At 34.6% G+C, this 11,048-nt stretch overlaps 2 protein-coding genes across 2 annotated transcripts; one reads left to right on the forward strand and one right to left on the reverse strand.

Annotated features, from left to right (window-relative positions):
- Window positions 1-581: 581 nt before the first annotated feature.
- On the forward strand, window positions 582-3,363 carry LOC103988928 (40S ribosomal protein S29). The gene is given in 3 exon segments (NM_001378616.1): window positions 582-697; window positions 1,301-1,400; window positions 3,057-3,363. Coding segments are annotated over 3 exon segments (171 nt in total). The 5' UTR covers window positions 582-635; the 3' UTR covers window positions 3,066-3,363.
- A 925-nt stretch (window positions 3,364-4,288) lies between these two features.
- LOC135640594 (uncharacterized) lies at window positions 4,289-10,510 on the reverse strand. The gene is made up of 7 exons (XM_065155210.1): window positions 10,284-10,510; window positions 8,548-8,691; window positions 6,920-7,018; window positions 6,681-6,757; window positions 6,313-6,421; window positions 4,738-5,066; window positions 4,289-4,602 (listed from the first exon to the last, which is right to left on the reverse strand). The coding sequence occupies exons 1-7, from the start codon at window positions 10,351-10,353 to the stop codon at window positions 4,510-4,512; spliced, it is 921 nt and encodes a 306-aa protein (XP_065011282.1). The 5' UTR covers window positions 10,354-10,510; the 3' UTR covers window positions 4,289-4,509.
- Between the last annotated feature and the right edge of the window lie 538 nt (window positions 10,511-11,048).

An 11,048-nucleotide genomic window follows, 5' to 3' on the forward strand; every position in this document is an offset into this window, starting at 1 on the left:
ATGACAAATATGAGCGAGCTATAAGATATGGAATACAAAATTTTTATCATCAAAAGAAATTCTCTCTGATTTCCTCATCACATTTTTTCTCTTTTGAGACACGATAACACATAAAATAAATAATTTAAAATAATTTTATTATCATGTCGAGTCGAAGATCAATATTAATAATATTGACCTTAGCAGATCATAATCTCATGACACTGATCAAGATCATTACTAGGTTCCAGTTGACACCAATAGAACTTAGGTAAGCATAAATGGTGAGAGAAGAAACATGTTTCCTCTTTGAAATATGACTCTTAGCACAATGCCAACATCTTAAAAATCGAATTTTTCTTACCCTACCAAATAATGAACCATTACTGTCTAGTCCGTGAGGAGAAACGAAGCAAGAGGAGATGAAGTGGAAGGTTCCGCGATACTGTGTTATTTCCATACGAGTCTGAAAACTCAACCGTCCGATCATGACTGCACATATTGATGGATGGATCAACGGACGGTGGATCACTCATTAGGTAAGTCAATTAGGGTTCCCGATGCGATCCTATAAAACGCAGCTCCCTCCTCATAAGTCCATCGACGACGGATCAAGGCTCGGCGCGACCCAGCGTGAGAACGGCGAGCGGAGAGAGATGGGGCATTCGAACGTGTGGAACTCGCATCCGAAGAACTACGGCCCCGGATCCCGAGTTTGGTGAGCGATTTTGGTTCTCCTTTTAGATCCCGTGCCTTTCAATTTAAGATTTGTTCTCCCTGTTAAGTAATTTTGAGATTGCTGAGAAAACCTGGATGCGATCTCCGTTTCTTCTTGCCCGCCGCCCAGATGATGTGGTTGGTTTAAACATTGGAGTCAAAGATGAGAATATCTAACGTTGTCCTTAGTTTTGATCCTACTCTGTTATCAGGAACTTGTTCATTGATATATCTTGCTTCGTGTGTGTAACTTTCAAATTGACTTTTATTCATCGATTGATGCACCTTCAAATTTTGTTTGCTTTTCAGCTGTATTATGTTTCGGTTTCCGAAAACTCTATATTACAAGAACATGTAAAGAGAAAAAAGAAAGGAATTTTGACAATTATAACCGCATAGTTTGGAGCGGAAGTCGGATGATTCAGCAAAAGCTGGTCTTTCTGGCAATTATGTACGACAGTATCGGGTGTTGTACTTTGCCTTTTAAGCGATTGGTGATAGATAGTCAATATGTTTTGAGATTCGCGTCACTAATGCATCATAGTGTAATTTTTGTGTTATTCTTAATCATTTGTAACCTAATTATTATTATCTTTCTCTGCAGCCGTGTTTGTGGGAATCCTCATGGATTGATCAGGAAGTATGGGCTTATGTGTTGCAGACAGTGCTTCCGCAGCAATGCCAAAGCAATTGGCTTCATTAAGGTAGATTTGTATTCTCTTAAATGCAGCTGAGACCACATCATTGCTTGTCGCGCTTCTGAATTATTCTTTGTGCTTTCTGGATGTTATCATTTAGTGGTTAAAGGATTTCTTTTTTTGAGTGTTTGATATATTGTTGGATGAAGGGATTTGTCTTTGTTGGTGGAATTAAGTTTACATGTGTAAGATTTGTTTTTTCCAGTGTTGACCATTTGAAATAAGTTTCTTATTGTAGTGCATAATTATGTTTTATCTACTCTTGCAATCATCCTCAAGATACTTTGTTGAAGGATTTGAAGACGATGATAAGTTTAAGAATTAGCTATCTTTCGGTTGTATAGGTAGGCGATGCAGGGATAGGTCTTTTTGGATATTGTCACATTGAAAAATCTGTAAAATATAATTACTATGTTACAATGTTAAACATTCTGCTAGGTCTTTTGTTTGTCTTCATATCTAATTTCACCATGGATCTATTTGACTATTCGGGTTTCAGAGATAATCATTCGAAGCATCAGGTAGGTTTCAGTGCTGTTATTTTCTGACCCAAAGTCCATTTTTAGCTCCTTGTTATTTTTCTATGAGCTCTTATTTTCAAATCTATCTTCTATTCTTGTTTTTACCATTGAATACCACCTAAGCCCATCTTTGTATCTGTCTTTTTTTATTTTTTATTATTGAGTATTCCTAAGTTGATTTGTGGTTCTCTTGCTGTTTTCCAGGAGCTTTTTCTTCGAATCTATCTTCTATTCTTGTTTATCAAGTGTTGACCTTTCTTTAATTTTTGATATTGATATATGTTTTCGATGCTCAGATTTGTATTTGTTCCATGCCTTTTATGCTTGAATTTGCGTCTACTGATCGATGTCCATGTGGAGATGTTTCTAAAAGAACTTGAATATCTTCCAAAGTGTTTCCTACCGTGGATTTGCCTTTGACTTTGTGAGGAACCTGCAAATAATACAACGCTAAAGAAAGTATCACAATTGAAAAATCGTGTTATGTTCATTTTAGGTTTTAGTCTCTTTAGCGATTGATATTTGCCTTGTTATGTGCAAGTGTTTTGTAGCTTGATAATGGAGAAAATATCAAATAATTCTGCAGTCCTGTTATATGTGGTTGTTAAATGACCTATCGAGTTTGAATTTTTCGTGTTGACATCATTTACCTCCAACTTTATTGATTGTTGAAGCAATAAGTATTCTTGAAAGGTGTTCTTGTAGGGCACATGAATTGATTTATGCTTGTAGATGGTGATCAATGTTAAATGCTCTCTTAAATGTGAGAAGTAGATGCATTCCTTTCATTCCAGGTTTGAGAACCATGCAGATAACATAGTTAACCGGAAAAGAAATTTTGTTCATGTCAATGATGCATTTGTTTTATGTTCCTTTATTGATATGGTTAAATTAGGTGTGATTTCATGTCATTGTGAAAACATAAAATTTCAGTCCTGTTATAGTTTGATTTCACTAACTGAAAATTTGAAATTTGAAATTACATTATTTAAATATGTGCTGCTTAGAGAACCGGGCAATCGGTATATGTTGCTTTCTGATTTTTCTTATGTTCATTACACTACATTTTCTGTTTGGTTGTTTTTGGTGTGTCATGATGCAATCTTTGATGCATGTCTTCTTTTGTTTTTGGTTTGTGCAGTACCGCTGAAGAGGTTTGCTATTGGTAGGGATGGAGGCTGTGAAATTGAAAGGAGTTCTTTTATTTCACATGTTCTTTTTCCATATGAACTCTGGTAATATGTGTGATCTGCTGGATTTTGTTCACCTATTGAACCCTTAAAGACAGTTGGAACAATGTAGTAAGCTAAATTCCAATGGTTTTATCACGGTTATCGATGCCATCTTTGCTAGGTTTTGACTTGGTTAAGACTTTTATTGGAATATATTTTAACCATATGAACAAGTTGCACTGTAATGTTATAGATCGTTAATGGTTGCTTCTGGACTTCAGGTTATTAGTAGGGCACATTGATGTCGATGGCTCTTTATATATTTTTTAAATTTTATCCAGTGAATATGAATTTGTAGACTTAGTTTGGTAAATTGCAAATATCTTTCAATTTGTAGACAGAGTTGATGATTGGTGAGTTAATAGGTAATATTTTATCATATCATCACAAGATCATTATAATACATATATATACATGTATATATATACATGTATATATACATATATATATATACACATATATATATATATACATATATATATAAGTTGGAAAAATTGATGATTCTAATCATGGGTTTCATAAATTAAATTATTTTTATTATTTAAAAATATTTTTTATTTTTAAATAAAAATAATTGTTTGAATCGAAATCATCGAAACCGGAGACTTCAGTACAGATTCCAAAATCAGCTCTTGTCGATTATATTCAAATTCTTGATTTTAGGAAATTGAAACCACTAATTCTGAAACTATTAAAGGATGCCAGGAGTATGGCGATGACGTGTTCTCGCGATCGATCACCTCTTCTTGACCGTCTAATTGCTTTGCAAGCAGATTGGACGCTTTATAAAAATGTGCTCTTTTACATATATATATATATATGTATATATACATGTATATACATGTATACATACATATACATGTATATACATATATACATACATATACATGTATATACATATATACATACATATACATGTATATACATATATACATACATATACATGTATATACATATATACATACATATACATGTATATACATATATATATATATATATATATATATATAGATATATAATCATCATCATCATCTTTTCATAAACTATCTCGTGTCTTGATGGTGGTGGTTGCGTAAAATAAATAGGAATACCAAGAAAAAAAAGTAAAAAAGAAAAAAAAAACTTGATAGTCTAGCAGAAATGATCGAGGGAATAAGAATCTGATTTGGAACCCCACAACATGCATACGTTATAGCAAAATGATAATTAAAATCAAAATTTTGGCAAAAAAAATATATGGCCTGTTCATAATAGGGCAGAGCAAACAATTCTTAAAATTAGCTTCACTAGATGAACTTGTAAGAATCAAGTCAGACCTGTCTTTGAAGATGCCATAAAACCAAACTCTGCTGATGAAATCAATCAATAGTATATTGAAAGTGTGCGATGATGAGGCAAAGCGGAGTTTCGAACTCCATAGGACCAAAGCCAAAGATCCATTTCTATACTGAGCACCTGTGCAGTGAAATATAACTCACCAATTAGCTGTTGAAAATAAACAGGACCACCATTTACAAATAATAGATCTATGGATAATAAACAGGACCATTTTCATCCCGAATTGTCAATTTATGTCGGCAATTTAGATACCTGTTTTTTGAACTTTGATTTGATGAGCTCTCTCATTTTCTCCACAGCATAAATAGAGCAAGCACGTATCTCAACTTCTTCCTCACTACCAGCGCAAACTTCAATTTTTGAGTCGATAGAGTCGGACAAAGCTGAACTGTACTTCAGTATGCCAAGCTGCCTCAGGACAGCAGGGATGATATAGTCGGCAAATATTGTGATGGAACTAATGTCATTGAACTTTCCGTATCCTTCACCCTTGAAGGCACCCCATAAATCAGCAACAAAGATCTGTGCCCTCTTGTATAAGAAAACCTGGTGACCTTTGTAGAGAGAATGATCTCGAAAACCTAGTTTCCATCATACAAAGTCAATAAGATAAAACTCTAAAAGGACAAGAGAAACATAAAAAAGCAGTAAAAGCAAATGTTTTAGTATATGGTCTTGGTGGAATGGCTTTCGAGCAAAATTCTTGCCAATGAAGTTAATAAGATAAAACTCTAAACAGACAAGAGAAACATAAAAAAACAGTAAAAGCAAATGTTTTAGTAGATGGTCTTGGTGGAATGGCTTTCGGGCAAAATTATTGCCAATGACTCTTGAGGCTTTAGGTGTTAGCATCAAATAAGCATAGATATGACACACAAGACTACTGCCAATTGAATTAACAAGCATATGAAAAATATATAAATTTTTTTTTTAAGACATATAAAGTACAAATTATAGTTCTGAAAGTTCCAAACATAGAAAGACAGGAGGAAAATACAACCAGATTTGTTTAAGACATGTTCGATAGTTACATTTCACTTCCCAACAAGTTCCACCTGTGCTATACATGATCTTATGTAAATTCCATTGTCCTTTTAGCTATCGATTTCCTGTCTTGGAGTCTCTCAAGATTTTTACGTCAGTAATTTATAATCCTATGGACACTTGGATGATTTGAAGGATGCTGAACTTTTCGGTTCATAGATTAGTTTATTACAGTGACATTCAAACAAAAGAAAAAACTGTTGAAATAAATAGCCTAAACTGGCAATGTTTGTTTTTCATGATCATGAGCTTGGAACATTGCATTCAAATGCCTAGTGTGGAAAAGCAAAAGAGTCGCTCATCAAAAATACTATCCCTCAAAAAATCAATTCATATTAGTAGGCAAAGATGCATCTAGCTATAGATGATGTTCTCCTTTACAAGATAAATGGCCTAAACAGTTCGTATATTCAATGTTACAAGATTAGTGCACAGCATATATTTCTTTCTGACGCTTAAATAAATGATATAACACTAATAAAAAAAATATTAAAAAAGAATAATTCATGCTGATAGAAAAAGAAGCAACTACTTATGCATTAAACATGTGCATGACAAATTACAGAAAAATGAAATTAGTATGATTCATCAGCTTACAATTGTACAATTTATATATATATATATATATCTTGACTACTGCAGGAACTTGTGCTATCGTAGCAAAACATAAAGATTCTAGTTGATGATTATGTGTTTTATTACATCAACTACCAGCAAAGTTGTGTGTAATAATTGAAATTACCAGCTTAACAGACGAAAGATGAAAGAACAGCAGCAGCTTACCAGGAAAGTTGCTTGTAATAATTGAAATTAAAGATGCAGCAGAATTTTTGGATGCCTTAACAAGATTAGCTGCCTCTCCTCCAAAGTTTCTCTCAAGTTCCAGACCTACCTGAAAGAATTAAAGAAAAGAAGGCAGAAATGATTGTTAGCTAAACAATCTTCAAGATAATTTTGTGTTCTACTAGAAATGGAAAGTAATGTGACCAGAAAATTAGAGACCAAAAGAAACACAGGAAACCTATAACAAGGACCTTTTAAGCATGAGGATGAACAATGAAAAACAAAAACAGTTTTACAACACCGGTGTCACAACAATTCCAAAAAATCTGCAACATGCTTAATTTAAATTAGTCGGCAAAGAATATTACCTCGTGCAGCAAGCGAACTCGCTCCTCTTCTAGTGGAAGTGGGCGTGACCAATTCAATAGTTCACGCAGTTGGGGACCTAGTATATAAAAAACAAGTTCCATTAACTGTTTACTGCACTAGAACATCATATTTTCTAACATAAAGAAAACACTACAAGAATAAGAAGTTAGATTTAAAGAATGAAAACTCTGAGCTACTATGTTTTAGAAATATAAGCAGCAAGAACACAAAGTAATACCAGTGTACATTTGTAAACGATTTGCATCAAGGGCATATTTATCTTTCTGCAGTGAAGCCTTTAAGCCTGATGCTAAGTGATCATAGATTAATTCTTCATCTGCTTAGACAAAATAATGGGAGCTTAACATCAATAAAAGCTTGTTGGACAAAATGCATAACATAAAAGGCATGTATCACGGAATGCTCATAAAATCAAACAAAGACATCATGGAAGCATCCCACTTGCAAGGAGAATCTCATCGAAGACAAATCAGTATCATACTACACTAAACTATTTCATGCCCTTGAACATAGTTGAAGCCAAGAAAAAACAAATCAGTTCATTCAAAAATATTCAGTTATTAGATACCTTTAAGTCACATTTTCCATGCCCAGTGATACTTAAAAAATTGCTTTTCTTTATTCATGGTTGTGCGATTACTTTACCCTAATAAAATTACATAAGAAATTGCCTCTGGTTGACCTTGTTCACACATCTTGCAAATGGTATTCAAAATTTATGAAAGAAATATAGTTAAATTCTTTTTCTCTTGAAGATGTATATCATTACATGTAACAACTAAATTCCACATTCGTTGTAAAAACTAACCAACATAATCAACATATTCAAGGAAGAAGAATAGAAGTACATAGAAGAACACAGAAAACAGTAAATGATACCAAAGACATGTAAGAGCATTTTTTATCATGGTTCCATCATGTATAACATGAATAGAGCACACCTAGATGTACTCAAGAACATGTTTTAATATCAACTTAATACTATTGTTGCTGAAAACTTGAAGTACACAACTTAGAAAAATGGAGCTAAAGGAAGTTTTGACCGTAGATGATCAAGTTAATCAATTTTCCTATTAGATTCCTTTAGAAAGATTACTAGAAGAAAAGAAAACAAAGGGTCAAAGCACATAGATTTAGCTTAGATAGTGACATTTGTGACAATTACAAATAAATGCTTCTTGTTATTAAGTCCCACATGTAGTTCAATGAGCTCATGGCAACACTGAGAACTTCAATGATAGGAAAAGAACTGATTGAAACTGGAACTAGGAGGATGGTGCCTTTTAAACATTTGAAGAGGCAAATCATGGAAGGCCAAAACTAGAGCTCACTGATTCATTACTAGATAAAATTCTGTTCTTCACAGCAAAGCTTTAGAAGATATCATATCATGGCTTTTCTTAAGTTGCTTGCAGAAAAATTTCATCGAGATGGGGAATCATGCATCAGAGATCAATAGTACTTTGGCTAATAAAGAAATTCATCCTGCAATTTAACAAAAACAACAAGCATTAACCAACAGTGAAATGACAAAAGAAACTATAGAATCATCTCAGAGCATAAGGTATTCAAATACAGAATTATATTCATCATTGGACATGAACATTGAAACACTGCAGGAAGTTATAAGCTAAAAAGTTGAAATCATTTATTTATCAGAGCAATATGATCAAAGCACTGACAACATATGACCAACCAAAACTTGAATAAAACTTGCATATTACAGCAGCTAACTTGTTGAGGCATAAAAATAACATTACAATAGCCACAAGCAGAAACTGAGAGGAAGAAAGAAAAGAATATTATAATAGTCGGTGTACTATGTTTAAGTTAAGGATGGCATACCTGGCCAAAAGCAGAAGTTGAGTGCATCAAGAACAAATAAGTATTGAACAGTTAGTGGCCCACCATCGAAGTAGTGAATCCCTTCAAAATCCCATTTCACTTTCGGAACTGAACCTTGAATACTATCCACAGCTTTCTCAAGCTCTAAAAGAAAAAGGAGTAAGAATAATAAGGAAGAAAACTTAAACTGAAGTTCAACAAACTAATGATGACATGAAAGGTCATCCCAGTAAGAAATATGGTGTGCATGCTACTCCCTGGTCAGCATGATATGCACCAGAAGAATCTTTGGCATGTTGGTATAATCATGGTGTATATATATGGTGCCTACAGGGTGCAAATGTGGATATCACATCTTGTAATTTTTCTTTTCTTCTTTCCAAGAAAAATCAAAATGTGATTTATTTTGACATGTGTAACCTATATAGGTTATTATTTGTCCTTCCGAGCCAATAGGCAAGACATGGATACCTCATTAGAATGAGTAATACACAAATGCACCTGTGCACTTGATGTGTATGTGCCAAATATTGTTAAAATCGGTAAAGTACAAGAACAAAGTTAGATTTAGATATTCGATCTTGTACCTCGGTAAGTGACTGGAATCAGATGACAATCAACATGAACAAACTAGAATAGCCCTACAACAATGATTAATACAAAAGTAAAGGGAAGTAATATGGTAGCAACTGTTGAATCAGAACAACTCTTTGAGCTCAATCACCTTGAACCCCGACAGTAGGAGATGTTTCAACATAACCCAAGGTTATATTAAAATTTGTAGCAACTTTATCAAGGCCTAAACATTCTAATCCTGCCAGAGCCCCAACCACGATGCATGAAAATTCAAACACTTAGAAATCAACAATTCCAATCAAACAGTGTATGTTATTTGTAGGAAATTTATTAAGGCAAAATTCCCATCGAGTATTCATTGATGTTGCTACCGCTGTTAACTTTGATGCCACAGCAATCAAGTGAACAGGGTCTTGTTAGACGTTCATCTACTAAATCGGATATACAAAACCAAGGAGTTGGAAATAGTTGATTTTTTTATATATTTTATTGCGTCAATGCAACATTCATATACATGGGTGCAGTCAAAGGACAATGTGGTAAAGCGTTATTTGGCTTTGGCCTTCAGATATGACAATGGTATCCTCCAAACCTTTCGACAAAGAAGAAAGGATAACTACACTGGACAGTTCAAACTTATCACATGGCTTGCTTACACCATAACAAAACCATCTCCATTCATGTTTAATGATGGACGTTTATGCATTTTGCTATGTCAATGATAAGAAAGAATGGAAGGAAAGGGGAAAAAGGAATCCTGATTACTATAATTTAAGTGTAGAAAGAAAGCCCGAGAGAGCTCAATTTGACTCCAAAAAATAATGCTACTAAAAACAAAATCCAGAGATGGAGACAGAAATCAATCACCAACACATGATTCCAAGCAACAAAACAGAATGGAAACCAGAGCAAACATCCATGACAGCAGCACGCGGATGCATTTGGGATCACTCACCCCACCATTGTTTAAAATAAAGGGCAAAAAAATCTTATCTATTCCAATTTGGATGACTGCCTGCGATAAACGCACAAAACGAGCGGAAGCAGAAACCGTACAGGACGCACGCAAAAAGACGGATTCAGTCGATCAAAATCCACCCCTACGGAACCCCAACCCTAGAATCAAGGAGAACAGAAGGGCAGGGAAGGAGAGCGCCCACCGAAAGAGTCGACCATCACATGCGTGGCGCGGTTGGCGACCCAGGCCGTGGTGGCTCTCACCTCCTCCATTTGATGCTCTTCTCTCTCTCTCTCTCTCTCTCTCTCTCTCTCTCTCTCTCTCGCTTTTGATCTGTCGCTCGCTTGCACGCTTTCGTTGTATGCGATGGTTTCGAATGGTGGGAGCGTCGAATCCGCCGAGATATATGGCGGCGGCGCCCGAGAGACGAAACCGGTTCTTCCTTTTTCCCTCGTAAGTATGTAGGGAAATGACCCAACTGCCCTTGATCTTTCTGTGGACTGAATGTGTTGTGAGCCGTCCATTCTGGCCCGATCCCCACCGTCTTGGGAAGTCTCGTGTTATGTCTTGCTTTTGTGGTGCGATTCTTTGACACGTCATCGTCGTACAATAAATGGCGAGGAAATATTTTCTGCCACAGTTGGAGGCGGCGCTTCAAAACATTTTGTAGGACGTCAACTTGTTTTGATATGAATTGGTAGAGACATCCGACTACTAACTTAGATGTTCCCAATTATCGATTTCGGTTCTATCAAATTTAAAATCAAAATTATATTCATTCGAAATTGTAAACTCTAAACTTGTAATTTCTGTTCTATCAAATCTGAATAGAATCGATTTTAATTATATAAAATTTAGAATCAAAATCGAAAAGATTCTATTCTGAGTTAGTTCGTCTCATCGGTTTCGATTGATTAAAAGAAAATTATTCTATCATATTCAAACATAAATAATTAGATCATCGATT

This window comes from Musa acuminata, chromosome BXJ3-6 (genome assembly GCF_036884655.1).
Source record: "Musa acuminata AAA Group cultivar baxijiao chromosome BXJ3-6, Cavendish_Baxijiao_AAA, whole genome shotgun sequence".
Taxonomy (NCBI): Eukaryota; Viridiplantae; Streptophyta; class Magnoliopsida; order Zingiberales; family Musaceae; genus Musa; species Musa acuminata.

Bases quoted from the DNA above. Each gene is read 5' to 3' on its own strand.
- LOC135640594 (XM_065155210.1), bottom strand. From the start codon at position 10,353: ATGGAGGAGGTGAGAGCCACCACGGCCTGGGTCGCCAACCGCGCCACG. The intron at 6,422-6,680 runs GTAATATTCTTT...TAATTCTTTCAG, and splicing joins GAGTTCGCTTGCTGCACGAG to GTAGGTCTGGAACTTGAGAG. The intron at 4,603-4,737 runs GTATCTAAATTG...TTCACTGCACAG, and splicing joins AATCAAAGTTCAAAAAACAG to GTGCTCAGTATAGAAATGGA.